The 17,965-nt window shown below is 48.1% G+C and overlaps 1 protein-coding gene across 2 annotated transcripts in view; it reads left to right on the top strand.

Moving 5' to 3' along the window:
• Positions 1–17,965, top strand: part of LOC119452459 (uncharacterized) — a 63,994-nt gene that overhangs the window by 21,686 nt on the left and 24,343 nt on the right. For both annotated transcript variants that reach the window (XM_049667140.1, XM_049667139.1), the window contains exons 3-4: positions 12,453–12,632; positions 15,568–15,644. In XM_049667140.1, coding sequence (XP_049523097.1) covers positions 12,453–12,632; positions 15,568–15,644 — 257 coding nt within the window. The remainder of the gene's footprint in view (positions 1–12,452; positions 12,633–15,567; positions 15,645–17,965) is intronic.

The following is a 17,965-nucleotide window of genomic DNA, read 5'->3' on the forward strand; positions in this document are numbered from 1 at the left end:
CCAGGATTGTTGGCTAGGAGCTCGACGCCATGGCTCCAGCCGCTTATCAGGCACCTGCATGTAAAAAAGAAGACTGTGTCATTTACACCTATTGGAGCCTACATATCCCCAGCGGGTCACTTTGATGGCAAAAGGCTCAAGAAAATATTGCTAATGACCAATGGCCCCTGGGTTATCACAGGTGACTAACGCGAATCACGAGCTATGGGGAAGCACTAAAATTGATTCCAGAGGCAGGAGTCTTGCCTCCTTTGCTGCCGACCATGACATGTGCTGTGTGAATGATGGCAGCCCTACATTTCTGCGAGGCACGACCTATAGTAGCTGCTTAGACTTGACTTTGGTGTCACGACGCTTCGCCTCGAGCGCCGAATGGTTTACTGACATAGAGACACATGGAAGCGACCATATGCTAACATACATCAAGATTAGTGGAGTTGGGCAATGCTCCTCTACAGTCTTGCTTACAGTTGAGTGGTCAAGGTTTCAGGAGCATATGGATGACGCATGTCGGGAAGGCCTTTCACACAATATAGAAGACGAAATCGCGGACTCAATGAAAGCATTCATGTGCTCGCTCACAAGGTCAGCAAGGCGAACACACTTCGACACAAAACTGGAGAGGCTGCGTGCGGAACGCCGACAAGCGGAAAGAAGGTATCGGCGCACGAAATCCGTTCTAGACCTGAGGGCTTCACGACGGATACAAAAGAAAGTTCAGCGTCGTATGAATAAATTGGAAGACGAGCGATAGAAATCTTCCTGTCAGACGCTTGATCCCCGAAGATCGCTCTCACACATATGGAGAACGGTTAGGGGTCTTCGCTCATGCCCGCATCAAAGGAAGCCCTTTGCTGCTCTGGCCCTCTACCAACACCGCTCGCAGTTTGAAGTGGCTGAAGAGTTCTGTGCGCGGGTGGCTGGATACGTGATCATCCCTACTGACGCGACACTGAATGGCCTATGCCACCTTGGACATGACGCAGGTAGTGAGCTGCTCAACTACTACAATGAGTCTTGGCGAAACGGCATTGTTCCTAAACAATGAAAATCGAGCCGCTTGATCCCCATTCTGAAACCTGGAAAGTCTCCTCTTGATTTATTATCATATCGTCCGATTGCGCGTCCGATCGACACAGGATGATTCTTGCTCGCTTGGAATGGTACCTCGAGCGATTCAACATTTTTCCGGATGCCATGGCTGGCGTTCGTCGAGGTCGCTCGTCCATCGACAATGTTATTGACCTCGTTACCTGGGTTCAGGAACAGAAAGTCCTCAAGCGCCTACCGGTTGCACTTTTTTTCGATCTCAAAGGAGCATACGACAACGTCGCCCATGAGGCCATACTGAACTCACTTGAAGCTGTGGGAGTTAGTGGCTTGATGTATCAATGGATTCGGGACTATTTGACCGAGAGGTGCTTTTTCTTACAGACTGAAGACGGCCCAACTTCGGAACATTACATCTGCCGTGGTGTGCCGCAGGGTGGAGTGCTGAGCCCTATATTGTTCAACCTCGTCTTGGTAGGACTTGTGGATTATTTACCGCGGACAGTTCATGTCTCTATATACGACTACGACAGCTGCATCTGGGCCTCTGCAGTGACTCGGCCTCAGGTGCGGGCCAGGCTTCAGCGGGCGACACCCATGACGGCGTCTTATCTACGAGAACAAGGCCTCAGTGTGTCTACAGAAAAGTGCGCATTGGTTGGCTTTACGCGCAAACAAATGCCACTGTATCCCGTTTCAATCAACGGTCAAGCTGTGTCCTATGTTAAGACGCATCGCTTTCTGGGTATCATCATCGACCGTAACCTCTCGTGGACCCCTCACTGCGTCTACCTGAAGAAGAAGTTAATTGCTATTGCTTAGGTATTTAAATTTCTCTGCGGGAAAAACTGGGGTGCACCAGTCCATGCTAAGCTGCAGCTGTACAGGGTACTGTTCCTGGGACTCCTGCGTTACAGTCTGCCAGTTTTGTCAAACACATGCAAGACGAACATTCGCGCTCTGGAGAGCATACAAGGTCAAGCCCTACGCACGTGTTTAGGGCTGCCTTGGTGCACCTCAACAACAGCAACAATAGCCATCGCGAGAGAACATACGATCCAGACACACGTAGCTGCCGACTCCCTCAGAGCGCACATTCTTCATCTGTCAAGGATTCCCGACCATCGCTTAGCTTCCCTGCCAGCGGAGAGACCTCAAGCAACCTTTTCAAAGGTGATTAGCACCCATCAAGAGTGTATAGCGTCATTTTTTACACCGGCGTCGAAGCCTTCATTTCCCCAGTGGTGCCTGCGACAGCCTCAAGTGAATTTTACTATTCCCGGAATCACCAAGAAGGCCAATCATCCATCGCTGGCTCTGAAGCAACTGACGCTCCTATTATTGCACCAGATATATCATGACTACATAGATATATATACCGACGGTTCGACCTCACCTACCAGCTCAACTGCCACATTCGTCGTTCCAGCCAAGCAAGTTGCAGTTAAATTCAAATTCTCACGTATGGCTACATCTACGTCGGCAGAACTTGCAGCCCTCCATGCAGCTGTGACCTACGTCAGCGAAGAGCCGGCACAGAAATGGGTCATATTCTGTGACTCTAAGGCAGCCGTTCACAGTATCAAGTCAGCCTTACATCACAGAACTTACGAGCAGATGATATCCGACATCAGAGAAGTACATCACCATGCTCTGGAAACAGGGCACAGCATAGTCTTCCAGTGGATTCCTGCTCACTGTGGCATCATCGGCAACGACATTGCTGACAGGGCTGCCCGATCTGCCCAAAAAGACACCCAGACGCGTACAATACCTTTGACGAGGACGGACACTACCAGAGAATTTCGTCTGCTAGCACGCAAAAAGTCACAAGCTTTATGGAGTTCAAGTGCCGTCAATTGCCGATTGTATATGTTGGACCCCTTGCTGCGGCTACAACTGCCATCTAGCCTTTCCCGCGGCGAAGCAACCTTGCTGTGCCGCTTGTGGCTGGAAGTGGCGCTCATGAACGCCTACTCACATCGTATGGGAATGGCCGAGAGCCCGATGTGCGACTCCTGTGTGTGCGAGGAAACCATCGAGCACCTATTGTGTAGCTGTCCTCGCTACGACGTACAACGCCTCTCTGTCAGGACAACTTTAAACCGGCTGGACTCGAGACCGTTCTCTCAGTCAAAGATACTCGGCCGTGGCTACACCCGTCACTGGCACAAAAAGTGATGCGTGCATTAGTACTGTATTTGAAGTGCACCGGTTTAAGAGACCGCCTATAGTGTCCCTGTACATCGTCCTACGTGTACTCAGTGCTCATTCTCTCCCTATTTTTCTCTTTCTATTCCCCCTTTCCCTTACCTCTAGTGCAGGGTAGCAAACCGGATGCTCTTCTGGTTCACCTCCCTGCCTTTCCTCTCCTTGCTCTCTCTCTCTCTTTCACTGCTCACGACCATTTGGCGACAATATCCCTCATTCAGGCCGACGTCCGCCAAGAGGTTGCAAATATGGGCGTCCTTTTTCCACAAGCCACCAGTTCCGCCCCTCCGCCCATGTGCGCTTTCGATCCTCACACTGAACACCACACCGCCCCAGTTGTTGCTGCTGCTGCTTCCGCTCCCCGGTTCACACCCCGCTGCCGAAACCCATCTGAGTGGAGGACGCCTGACGATCAACCAATCTGTTTTTCTTGCTCTCGCGTCAGCCACATTTCACGCCACTGCCGCAAGCGTCAGAATTACCGACCAAGCTTCCCCGGTGACCGCCGTTAAGATCGTGACCCGTACTATAGTACATCTCTTCTCGACGACCAACTTGCGGCCCGTGATCCTCACCGTCTGTCTTCGCGCTCTGAATCGACCTACGCCGATGTTTCCGCACAATGAAACATCATCCCAAGTCGCGCTCAAGTCGCGCTCCCCTCAATCCATCAGAGTCCCAAGTCGCGCTCCCCTCAACACCGTCGCTCTCCTTCCCCGGCTTACTCTGGATACCACCCGGGAAACTAGCCAGTGCGGCTCCGAGAGGTGAGGCTGCATTGACGACAAGGACCGCAAAACCTCTATTGAACCCTACTTCAAGACGCAATTCGCTCAGTGTTCTCGTCGATGGCGTGCCCGTTACTGCTCTCATTGATATTGATGCCCACATATCTGTTCTGAGTTCTACGCTCCAACGCGGCCTACGAAAAGTGATAACACCTGCCGTCCCTCCTACTGTGCGAGTAGCTGACGGCACCCAATCATCGGTGATTGGTATGTGCACTGCCCGCGTTACTGTTGCCGGTCACCATACATCAGCTCCCTACACTGTTCTCGACGCTTGCCCACATGATGTCATTCTTGGTATTGACTTCTTGAGCGCATGCTCTGCCCTCATCGATTGTTCTACTGGCATTTTGCGGCTCGAACTGCCATTGTGTCCTGATGACGCGGCATCAAGTAACACTCGCCTACGTTCCGTGGAGTTTCTACGACTACCCGCGCAGGGTGCTACCTACGTCCTTATGTCACCATTTCCCCCAGTCCCTGATGCTCATTGTGGTCGTTGTGGTCATTGTGGACAATATGTGGTCGCTCCCCCCACAGACCTGATCCTCTCGCGCAACATCGCGCTGCCTCATACCGCCGTGGTTGTTGCCAGCAACAGATCGCTGCTTCCAGTCCTGAACTTTGCTACTTGACCCATGTTTTTCCTCAAGGAATTTCACTAGCCGAACTGTCAGCTCTGGAACAGTCTTGCCAGGTCCGACGAGGCGGCGTAGCCAAAAGCGAGAGAAGTCGTAGCCCAAATGTAGCCAAACAGAAAAGTAGCGCAAATATTACGTAGCCAAATATAGCCATTTTTATTAGGAATTTTATTTGTGTATACATTTTCACATTCGAATACGGCAATCCTTTTTTGCACAACCCGTCGTAACAAAATGTCCGAGTCGCCGTGACGGTCGGCCCTTTACATCAACAACAGAGACATTACAAGGTCGCTCCACATAGGTCGCGAAGCTTCGGGCAAAAAGCGGTTCCGAACCAATTGTCACCAACATCAGCAAGGGTGGTTATGGGAGCAGCGAATGAAGCGCGATTATATTTGGAGGGAATAAACACTGGGAAAGAAAAAGACGTTTTTTAATTAAAGCGACACGCAGTTATATTCAATCAACAAGAATAAAATTTCTAATCCATTTTATATACGCATGGCGAGGAGATACAACTCTATTTTACTTGATCATTATTAATAAATACATTTTTTTCAGCGCCCACCGTGAGAGCGCCCATCGATAGCGGCGAGCGTTGACGCCGCTATCACTTGCAATGCAATGCAGCAATTGGGAGTGCGTGGGGGCACGCTCGTAAAGTTCACCTGTTACAATACGCCCCCCTCACATGTTGTGTTGTTTTGCATGTCGACATTTGTCTGAAGTAGGTGACGCGGGTAGTTTTATTGTTTCTTAACCTGTACAGTCAAAAGCAGTGAGTTGTGACGGTCAGATACTTGTTTACTTTAATTGTTTTCGTGCGACAGCGCTGGCCGACGGGCTTGGCGTCCGACGAAAGGACGATCACTCTACGCAATCTACGCCCAAAGCGTTCGTCGGCCTCCAAAGAAAGTATGCGATTTCGTCATTCGTACGGCTGACCTTTTCCTGCAACGCTTTCCGCGCTGAAAGCTCGGAACGCTCATCAAGTCGAATGGTGGGGCATTTGAATATACAGCTCTAATGGCAGGCCTCCGAAAACAAATTTCGCGCCTATGAGAACAAAATGACGTCACTTCTGTTTTTAACGGATATGACGTCAAATTATTTTTTCTTCCGGTGGAAGTGTTCCCTCCTCACACAGATGGCGATAAGCCCCATGAACCGCCGATAAGCCGCCATGTTGTGAGCGTATGGGCTTCTATGGAAGCTTCGCTACCAGTTTACATATACCTTGGACATTATGCTTGCACAATGCTTTTTGGTTGGCCCCGGAAGCTCTTAAGTTCTAGCCAATCGCTGCAGAGGGCGAATCAGTGCTTTTATTTTAAGGCAGATAGTACTAAGTTATTTTTATTTATTTACAGTAGTATTAACTACGAACTCTGCTTTTTAGCTGTCGTGAACACAAAATAATGTTCACCGTCATCGATATCTCACGTTATATCAGCCTACGGCGTAGAAGTTTAGCTGTCCAGCGATCTGCGACGGCGACGTGCTCACGGCTTCTTTTTTTATGAGCTAAAACAAGTGTTTCGCGCTGTGATATCTCGCGTTATTTGTCTCATCGTCCAATCTTGTTTTCTCGTTTTTTGTTGTTTTTTTCAATTAGCTTGGCCTGGATTAGTTGGGACACACACTACCTATATAGTGTCAATTTACATCAACCTGGCCGCCATCTTAGATCTCTAGCACGCCAAGAACATGCGTTAAGAAAAGGGGCAGACAACAGATGCCACTCACTGTCTGAATCGGTGTAAGCGAGGCTTTAAAAGATTACTGCGCAAACCGGCAAACTAGTGTAAGAAGCGCGCAGTCGTTTTCGGCGACGAGCACGTCCCGAACTAACTCACTCGAAATGGTAAAAGCCGCGATGGCGCACAAAGAGCAATGGTAAACAACAAATTGATAACAGTTGTAATGCTGTCAAAACGAGTTACTGTCAAAAATGCAAACCATATTGATGGCTAATAAAATTATAGAAGGGCCCCAAATAACTTTGCGAGAGTTAGCATTGGGGCATGCCGGAATGGAGAGTTTTAGAATAGGCGTTCTACGTTTGCGGATAGCGTGTTGCGTTTGCAGCGTCACTACGGCGTCAAAGAAAAGCTGTTATAAATATTAAAATAAAATATACCATTTTACGATAAGAAAAGTAATTTAGACTTTCGTGTTTTCGCCTTTAATTACAATTTAGAGCTTATTCTATTAGCGGCAAGCAACTTGTTCCGCTTAGTTTTGAGTAACCAACTTTACGTACCTTCATTCAGCCAAGTCAATCCGTGATAGGCCTACGAGCCATGAAATCGGTAATTGAATTCGGAATCAGCGGCGTATAATGAATCAATCTTCATAACACATGTTAGTTGAGAGAAAGCGATAACCGCAATCACTTCTTCTAGCTTACAAACTTCACGCGTTACCACGAATCGAGCCCAGTTTTGTGCTAGGTTACAGCCATCGCTTTGATGGGCGCCACCATGTTTGTTGACGAAAGCTTTCGAGGTAGCTTTTGGAGCTCCCACTAAGTCGATGAAATAGCGTGCCCGACGCAAAACCCAAACACAGTTTGCGTCTTGCGCATATGCAGTGGCTTCGACGCTATTTCTTTGGGGCCCCAATACGTTTGAGACCCCTATTCTAAAACTCTAATAATTGCTTGGGTTTTACGTGCCAAAACGACGATATGATTGGGAGGCATGACGCAGTGGGGGACTCCAGATTAATTTTGACCACCTCCGGTTCTTTAATGTAGACCTAAGTACACGGATGTTCCTGAATTTCGCCTTGATCGAAATGCGGTCGCCGTGGCCGGTAATCAAACCCGTGTCATCGAGCCAGCAGCACGACACCTCACAAGCTAAGCTAACACGGTGGGGGAAGTTCATGTGACGAGGTGCACTGATGTCATCGTGGCAAACATGTTTCGATAATGGCAGAATGAGTACCTACATCCATGACGTTACGGGCAAACCATCTAGAAGTAAAAGTACCAGAACCCACCTTTGGCTCGGGGTCTTGCTCCCATTCTTTTATACGTTCTCGCATACCTGGCTCACTTCCCCATGTTTGGACTCTCCTCCCTGAGGAGGATCCGATCTTACATCCAACCTATCAAAATTAATCTCAAATCTAAGCACGAAGAAATATTCATCTAGCAGGAAAAGGAAAATGGCAGTAAAGCTTTGGGCCAGAAACATGGGGTAGATCGAAAGCTGTGCCCGGCGCGATACTTCATCCGGAAGACATGGCCATGAACACACTTGAGCGTGTCATCCACACGTGCTTCCCTTCTTTCATGTCGGCATGTCGGCGCCACGATCGCCCGACGGCCCCGACCCTATGTTATTGCTCTCCCTTCCTGAGTTTAGCCCTGTCAGTACAGTGTACTGTAAAAAACACACTACTCCCAGGTTCATCGCGATGCCCGGTGATCGGTTGCCTAACGGTCAAGCAGGGTGTAAGTTTAAGTGCATCAAAGATCATAGCCACCGGCGCAGACAACAGCGCACAGAGGCAAGGAAAGGCGGGGAAGGGGGGGGGGGGGTCATTTCGCACACGCACACACGCGCAGCCACGCGGCCGGCTCAGCCAGCTAAAACACAGCTTTCGAGATTTCCTTCTACCCGATCAGAGCCACCTCTGGAGCTTGGATTATGGCACCACATATAGCCCAAACACAGCCAAGTCGCAGATTTTCAGTAGCCCAAAAATAGCCACGTAGCCAACTCGTCCAAGTCGACGCCAAAAAAATTTTCCCGTAGCCCAATTTGGCTATATATAGCCAAACCTGGCAACACTGCTCTGGAAGAATGCGCTGTTTCGGCATTCGCTAATGACGCTGAGACCGTGACCCAACCTGTCATACCGGCGCCAACCCAGGCACTTCTGGACAAAATGATATCCCCTGACCTGTTACCTTCCCAATGTAAAGCACTCCGTGGGGTCCTATTTTCGTACCTTGACATATTTGATGTTGAGAACAGTCCACTAGGCCGTACGTATGTCATGGCCCACCGCATCGACACTGGAGACGCCAGCCCCGTTCACAAGCACCCTTACGGAGTGTCGCACTCTGAGCGCCAAGTCATCCAAACAGAGGTTGAGAAAATGCTTGATAAAGATCTGATAGAGTCTTCCTCTAGCCCTTGGGCATCCCCTGTTGTGCTTGTGAAAAAGAAAGACAATAGCTGGCGGTTTTGCGTCGATTATCGCCATATCAACCGGGTAACGAAGAAGGATGGCTATCCTATCCCACGAATTAATTATGCGCTCGACTGCCTCCATGGTGCGAAATATTTCTCGTCGCTAGATCTCCTCTCGTGATACTGGAAAATTGCCGTCCATGACTGCGACCGCGAGAAGACCGCATTCATCACACCCGGCGGCCTCTACCAATTTAAGGTTATGGCTTTTTGGGTTGTGTAATGCTCCTGCAACTTTTGAACGCATGATGGACACTCTTCTACGCGGTCTGAAATGGTCGACCTGTCTGTTATCTGGACGACGTCTTTGTTTTTTCGCCCAGCTTTGACAGCCCCCTGCCTCGTCTATTGGCCATTCTCGACATATTTCGTTGGACTAACCTCCAGCTCAATTCATCTAAGTGTACCTTTGGGTGCCACCAAATCAAATTTGTAGCGTCGACACCTAGTCGACTCTACTGGTGTCCAACCAAACCCTGACAAGGTCCGTGCCGTCAGCGAGTTCCCGGTTCCACGGTCCACGCAAGAAGTACGCAGCTTCCTTGGGCTCTGCTCCTACTTTCGCCTCTTTGTTCTCAGCTTCGCTGACATTGCTCGACCCCTCATGGACCTAATCAAAAAGGATGCGGCCTTTTCTTGGGGCGCGGACCAAGTGACTTCCTTTGCGTCATTGATTTCTGCCCTCACTTCACCAACTGCGCTGGCTCATTTTGACCCAGCTGCTAGAACAGAACTTCGCACCGACGCAAGCGGCCATGGTATTGGTGCTCTCCTCGCCCAAGCACAGAACGGAGCCAACCGTGTGATAGCGTATGCTAGTCATCTTCTGTCGCAGTCGGAAAAGAATTACACCATTATTGAGCGGGAGTGCCTAGCTCCGTCCGTGCATATATGGAAATTCCGTCCGTGCATATATGGACGGCGGTTCATGGTCATAACAGCTAGAGCATAAAGTGCTCTGCTGGCTGTCAACACTTAAAGACCCAACAGGGAGGCTCGGTCGTTGGGCATTACGATTACAGGAGTACACGTTCTCGGTAGTGTACAAATCTGGCAAGTTACACAACGATGCCGACTGCCTCTCCCGCCATCCAGTCGAACCACCCGACTCCACTGAAACAGACCCCGACACCTATGTCTTGGCGATAACAGACTTCACCCATGTGGCCGACGAACAACGTAGAGACTCATCGTTAATCTCTCTTATTGACCGTCTGCAATCCGGCACCCTCGACCCTTCCATCAACACGTTCTTACTTCGGGATAACGTTCTTTACCGCCACAACATGCATTCCGATGACGCAGAACTCCTGCTCGTTGTCCCGCATCACCTGCGCATGGATGTCCTCTTCCAGTTTCATGACGCCGCCACTTCCGGGCACTTAGGCGTCTCAAGAACTTATGATCGCATACCACTACGTTTTTTTTTCTTGAAAGGCCTTTATCGATCCGTTAGCCGCTACGTAACCTCTTGTGACCTGTTTCAGCGTCGCAAGAAACCTGCGACTCAACCTGCTGGTCTCCTTCCGCCAATTGACGTTCCAACCGAGCCGTTTTATCGAGTGGGCCTGGACTTGCTCGGTCCCATTCCAATTTCCACGAAAGGAAACAAAGGGATTGCGGTCGCTACGGATTATACCACTCGATATGCAATTACTCGAGCGCTGCCAGCCAGCTGCACCACAGACGTAGCCGACCTCCTACTGTGCGGCGTCATCCTACAACATGGTGCTCCGCGTCACCTACTCACAGATCGCGGTCGCTGTTCTACTTCGATCATGTGCTACTCATCACAACTTCACGACCTCATATCACCCTCAAACCAATGGACTCACCGAACGCCTAAACCATACACTGACCGCCATGCTTTCTTCTTGTTTCTGGGGTTTTACGTGCCAAAACCTGTTCTGATTATGAGGCACGCCGCAGTGGAGGGCTCCGGATTAATTTGGACCACCTGGGGTTCTGTAACGTGCACTAGAACGCAAGCACACGGGCGTTTTTGCATTTTGCCTCTATCGAAATGCGGCCACCGACCGACATGTTTTCCATGTACGTTTCCGAACGTCCCAATCATGGTGGTCCTCGGAAACGTACATGGACCAACATGCTTTCTATGTACGTTTCTGAACGTCCCAATCATGGTGGTCCTCGGAAACGTACATGGACCAACATGCTTTCTATGTACGTTTCCGATGACCATCACGATTGGGACGTTACGCTTCCGTTTGTCACATTTGCATACAACTCATAGCGTCATGAAACTGCCAGCTACTCACCCTTCCATCTCCTCTTTGGAAGCCATCCCTTACTACCCTTTGACACCTCGCTCACTTCTGAACGGCATCCACGTCCACGACTCCCTATGCGCAAGATGCCATCATGCGTGCGCTCGTCGCGCGGACAGTAGCCCGCGCTCGGCTCTCGTCATCGCAGACCGCACAAAAGGCCATTTACGATTGTAAACATCAGGATACTGATTTTCTACCAGGCTCTCTCGTCCTTCTCTGGTTCCTATCTCGTCGTGTCGGCCTCTGTAAAAGTTAATGTCGCGGTACGTCGGGCACTACCACGTGCTGCGCCAGGTGACTCCTGTCACCTATTAGATATCTCCCATGACATCCACCTCATCGACTGCCACACCACGAAGTGACATCGTACATGTTTCCCGCCTCAAACATTGCAACTGTGATAACCCATTTTGATCACAACAAGCACTGGGACGGTGCTTCATCGGCCGGGGATAATGTCACGAGCAATGACGAAGACAAAGACGTTGTAGTGGGGTTGGGTCAGAGGCTCTCCTGTAGAGCTGAAACCTGCTGGAACCTGCATGTGCGCTCTGTGCAGTCTTGACTAGACAAGCGCTAGCCGTTTACTGTTATTTAAATACTCCCCGTAACAATATTCTGCTCCTTTGGGTGGCAGAAACGAAAGCCATTGCAACGGTAGCAATACGCATGAGTAGAGCAGTGCTGACAAAACCAAATAGTTTACGGTTAGAATAACTGCCTCTCTGAATAACGTAGAGTGCCTGTTGAACAAACAGTATTTATTACTACTCACGCGTTACTCATTACAAACGGTGTGCCGTAACCTGGATATCCAAACAAAAGAATAGAATTAAAAAATATATATAAGCCGCGTTGAACACTCAAGTAACTTAGCTGGTCACATCAGCACCCACCACCCTTTCTTTTTTTTCCTTTCTGAATATGGACCGTCCTAATCTAATAACCTTTGTTTACGCGGTTTCGTATGAAACTATTGAATAAACGCCAAGGCTCAGGTAAACAAGGCATCCACCGAATAGTCGAAAAAATGACAGATGTCAGAAACAAAGCTATAAGTGTGCGTAAAACGAGTTATAGCTTTAGATGAAAAGCTTAAGTTGAGTTTGTGGATTATTTTTGACAATGCCTCTCCCTCTTTGTCAATACCATTTCATTATTAAATAAATAGCAAGTTTCATTGGCATTTATTTCAAATATCAAGTAAACGTATCCCTGTATGTTTGCTTTTGAAATTAACAAATTTCTTTCCTTCTTCAGGTTCAAGCTGCGAAGACAACCTGAAAAAACGTGTTTACTGCACTAAACGCGGTTTCGTACGCCAAAACATGTGCCCCCGTGTCGCATATTTGTCCTGCAGCCCCGGGACATGGCCGTGCGCGTGCAATGAAACGCTCTACAGGAGTTCAGATGGAGCCTGTGTCCCACTAAAAAAGTGTGGTAAGGACTGCATACACATATATCTACAAATTGCATGCTCCAATAGCCCAACACGGTTACAGAATGCAAAATCGAAATACAAAGCAGAGGCGCTATACCTGGCACAAGTAGGAACAATACGTAGTAAACTTTGAGAGATTTGTTCGGCGTCGATTGGACTAGACATTGGATGATGTGCGCAAGGATCCCCCGACCTAGCGGGAGAGGCGGACAGCAGGCCTGCAGAACGCCTGGTTACTTCTTTCAGTTAGCAAAGGGCTAGCACGTCAACCGCGCTCCGAAAGCCGCAGGCCGGTAGGACATTGGACCACCACGTCCAAAGGTGGGCAGCAGGGCACTAGGGCCCTAGAGGAGCTAGCCACCAGAACCTTAGGGTGAGGAACTGTACCAGGACGCTATGAAAGCTGGCCACTGGTACGCAGGACAGACAGCAGGCAAACAAGTGTTGCCGGCCACTAGGTCAAGACGCCTCGGGTACATCGCCTATCAAGTCCGCGCGGCAGCAAGACACCCGGTAGTTGAGGGCCAAGATCTCTTGCACCACAGGTCAGTAAGCTGCAGTCCCCGACGCTTGCTCTCTGGCGAGAAATGGTTTTAGGTGCAAAAGATACAGTACGGACAAAAGAAAGACACGTACAGGCGCCGGTCCGTGTCTTTCTCTTATCTGTGTCTGATTTGTTGCTCCTAAAATCATTTCTAGACATGTACCAACTAGCCCAACTGCAGACCTTACTAAGCTCTTTGGTGCCTCACGCCACTCTCTCCTGCGGAAACACCATTTTTTCTCCGTGTCATGGCCACAATCGACATCATCAAAATTACCCCAGCTTAAAATATCATCTGCAACTATTCTAATCGAAACCATAGGTGGAGAGTAGGCAGAGCAGTTCATGGTTCTCGCAAAGTTTACAACAAGAACATTGGCCCACATGTTCAGATGCTCACAAGACACTTATACAAATCAAATATGTTAACACAGTCAGCTACAACCTAATAAGCAACACGTGCATCTTGTTCTGCAGTGACTGTGGCGTCTCTGTATACATTGGTCGTATTTTCTTTTTGCTGTCCGCTATACGCGCACACGTTTTCTCTGGCGACGCTACGTTCCTTTGCTTTACATCTTCTTCATACCTGTGTGAAAATTTTATGGGAATATTACTCACTAAACCAATACCTTGTTTTGTGTCATTTAATATCCACTTCATCGAGTGTCTTTAAAGTGTGAACACGAGTTAATGAGTGACATTAGCGAATTTCTTCTCAGCCAGACAGTGTGAACTCGCCCACGCAACATAATAATAATAATAGATGCTCTTGGAATCTTGAGAACGTCTCGAACAGAGCAATTCAATGACGATTTTTTTGTGTGCATCCGTCTTGCGCACAATTGTTCCTCTTTCAGCCAGCTTTCAGAACTGGAATTTTTAATACAGTGTTACGTGCTCAAACATTGACGCGGGCGTCACATGACACGTGACAAACTGACTCGCCATGTGATATGACACAGCTCTCATAGGGAGCAACCCGAAAGCTACCGATGCAACCCGCAGCTACACAATTGGTCTTGTTACGCCCCTTACACTTTACCTGCAGATCTTTTCCTGACAAGACGGTTACCAAACTCACTCGTTGCTCTTGCTTTCAAAGACGGCGTAGTATTCAAGCCTAAGCTCCTGTCATTTCAAGTCACCGTCTCTTTGTCATAGCCACCTATTGGCTCCACGCTCCAGTTGCTCCACCACGCTCCAGTTGAAGCGTTCGTCGTACCTCTCTACCTAATATTTACCTACCTAAACCTACCTACCTACCTACTTAGCTACCTAGCTACATACCTACTTAAACACGAGAGGTATAGTTTTTTCAAAACTAATTGAAAGTTCCCTAGCCACAAAAAACACAACAATCTTTCTAAGTGCTAAATTTCTTTAGGCTTCACCAAAATGCTGTAACTATTTTTTGGATATGAATGCCTCCAAATTTCACGAGCTTACTGTTTGCTGTAGTTTTCTTTGATTCATGACCAGCGTGAACTTGCTGCGCGATTGTGTTGTCCCCGTTATTGCATTGTAAAGTGGTGGTCCGAATTACACGCGTTATTAACATCTTAATAAAATTGAATGGTTTAAGGTACAAACGAACATCTGTTTTCTGATATTTGCGTAAATTGTAAGCCGCATGTACAGAGAAGCTTGGCTTGCCGTTGTCGTGCACGCTATACCTGCAATACAGTTGCGTAACTCACGCTCTGCGGCAGCCAGAGCGTCGGCATATATCTTGCAATGGAACAGCTGTAATAGAATTGCTTACACGTGCGTTTAACAAGCGAAATATTTTGTGGAGTATTTGTTACTCTTTCACGAGCCTAAAGTTACAAGTGAGGAGTCGGGACTATGTACTCCATAACAAGGCTTCTTGAACGACTATCGCAACACAGAGAACATGCGTGGGCGTGAAGACAGCGACGAGATATTGCTGTCAGTACTTCATTTTACCATAAAAGCCGTACTTATCACCGCTTCTCGAAAACTGGCATGGGCTGTTGTGCACCTATTTATCACTCTGGATAGAATGACACGCTTTGTATCACCGACTGCCCAAGGTTTCGCTGCCTCAGAGTGCTAAAACGTGAACGTGTACATGTCTTATTTGCGTATCCTATGTATTCTCCAAATGCAATGGTGCCTGTCGTAATTGTTGATAATGAATATAATCGTAGCTGTTCATCACCTGGTTGAGCAGAAGTTATGTGAGAAATGTTCTGTGAGTACAGGGTTGAGATATCGTGATAATAAAATCGCACGGTTAGAGGAGCGTTTCCTAGGAATGGTATAGTCGAGAGTGTTTGTCGTGTGCAGAAATGAAAGTGGTGCTACAAATGAGTTGTTAAGCTTGGAGTATACAGCGGCTTTTCAATGATATTTTGCCCTTTCAGATCCAATATATAGTACGCGGAAGCCGAGAACTACAAAGTTCCCGCGCGGTACTTATATTCCAGGAGGAGCCGTGAAGGTAGGCGGTGTATTTATGAATTGCGTGTTGATGCTTTCACAAAAAAATATTAGGCTGCCAATATTATTGCACGTGAGACAACCCTGTAAACTTTCTAATCATTAGGTTTTCGGCAGAAACGCTTCAAAAATGTTCGCAATAAAGGTAACATCAGGATCATGGCAAAGGCTGTTGAAACACCAAGCAGTGGCAAATAATAATATAAAGCATGAAGAAGTGTATTGCTGCGTCAAAAATTACTCACAAAAATGCGTGAGCGTGGTCACAGGCATTGACTAAAACACATACTTTTTTACAGAAAGTGCACCGCAGTGACCATTGCATATGGAAATGTAACTTCACCCGTTTGATCAGCCGACACCCCACAATCACAATTTTCAATGCAACAAAATATATAGGGGTGCCGACGCACCGATACTTAAAATATTTTCCAGCCAAATAAAGTTTCTTAAATTATGGGGTTTTACGTGCCAAAACCAGTTCTGATTATGAGGCACGCCGTAGTGGGAGACTCCGGAAATTTGGACCACCTGGGGTTCTTTAACGTGCACCTAAATCTAAGTACACGGGTGTTTTCGCATTTCGCCCCCATCGAAATGCGGCCGCCCAACACCATAGCCACTGAGCAACCACGGCGGGTCAAATGAAGTTTATATATATATATATATATATATATATATATATATATATATATACTTGGGATTCAATAACATACCAAGCAATAGCTCGTGAGTGACGAAAACTGGAATAATGTATCTTTCGGTGATGTCATTGGTGGGACATTTCTTGCCATGCAGTGCTCAGTGTTTTATGAGGTCGTTCGAGCTCATTGCTAATCTCAAACCAGAAGCAGTTTTTCCGTTAGCAGTACAAAAACTATACGAAAGTAAATGAATTATGCCTTTGTATGAAGGTAATACTCCTTCTTGAATTAAAAGGATTAGAGTGTGGCCATAAACATACCGAGGTTTCAAGACACGCTGTAGTTCTTTCGCCTAAACCAACCTGCCTCCATTTTTAAGGTTTTAATTAAACCAACCCTGTTAGGAAATTTTGCCCTCGCGTACAAAATGTGACACCATATATGGGTACAGCGAAAAAGCTTTGTCTGGATTGTCTCCGTGCAGTTGTAAACGGGTGCCGCAAGGTATGAATACAGCGGTCTGAAGTGCCTCATGTGCCAAATGATCGTAAATATTTTGGAGAGGCTGTCGACGTGACGCATGAAAGACGGAGTGAATGCGAGGTGCACTCCACGCCATGCGTCGCAACGTTTTTGCACGTTTATAACACAGCAAATAATATTTTTATGAAGTCCGCGTCAAACGAGCTTCAGTTCATTTGGTTTGCTCATCCGAGCTCTACAGCTACATTTAGTGTAACAGTAGCTCTCTCTATGTTAAAAACAGCCTTACAAACCTGCAGGCTAGAAGCTGCGTTTAAGCAGAATATTCAGCGGTGCACAACAGAAGAAAAAATGCACTTTCGTTCATCTACGTTGACTATTCCACACCTCATCTCTCACGTGTCACAAACGTTGCATAGGAAGAACGATGCGTAGAATGTACTAACCACTGCCTGGACATGAAATTCGGGGAGTTTGCACGCTGAAACTTTGATCTCATTATGAGGCACGCCGTATGGCGATTCCAGATTAATTTTGCGGCCTGATTTTTACGGCGCAGCTGTTAAGCGTTTCGTAAGTGCGTTTCGTGCCGACAGAAAACTCGGCCCAGCTGTGCGTCGCCGAGCCACCCAACCTCCTCGTATCACACACGTGTGTATGGCGGAGTCTCGCTGTGCCATACGTGCGCTTCGCCTTCCCTATCCCCAGCAAGCGTTCGCTTAGCCGTGACGTCACTGATATGCTAGAAAGCTCTGAGCAGCCGGCGTGCCGACAGACGTGTCGCCTCTGTTGTCTAGTGAACACGCGTGCACAGCTACCATGGGGCGACCGAAGAAAGGCAAGACTCCCGAGGAAGAAGCCACCTACAAGGAAGCTCGGTCCGCGGCTCAGCGGAAATCGTCGATGCCGAGCAAAACCTAGCAACACTTGGTATGAACCTAGCCGAGCCATACCTCGCAAAACTTACCAAAAGCCGAAACTAGCTCCACTGTGACCCAGCCTTGAACCACTATTGCAAACTGCTCACATTTTTTAACGTGCAACGAGTGCACAGTGAACGAGCGTTCTTGCATTCTGTCCCCATCGCTATGTGGCTTCCGTGGCCGGGTTTCAATCCGCAACCTCGATCTCAGCAGCGCAACGCCACAGACAATCGGCTGCTGCGGCAGGTGAGGAACTTTGGTAAGTATACGAT

Source organism: Dermacentor silvarum, chromosome 5, assembly GCF_013339745.2.
Source record: "Dermacentor silvarum isolate Dsil-2018 chromosome 5, BIME_Dsil_1.4, whole genome shotgun sequence".
Classification (NCBI taxonomy): Eukaryota; Metazoa; Arthropoda; class Arachnida; order Ixodida; family Ixodidae; genus Dermacentor; species Dermacentor silvarum.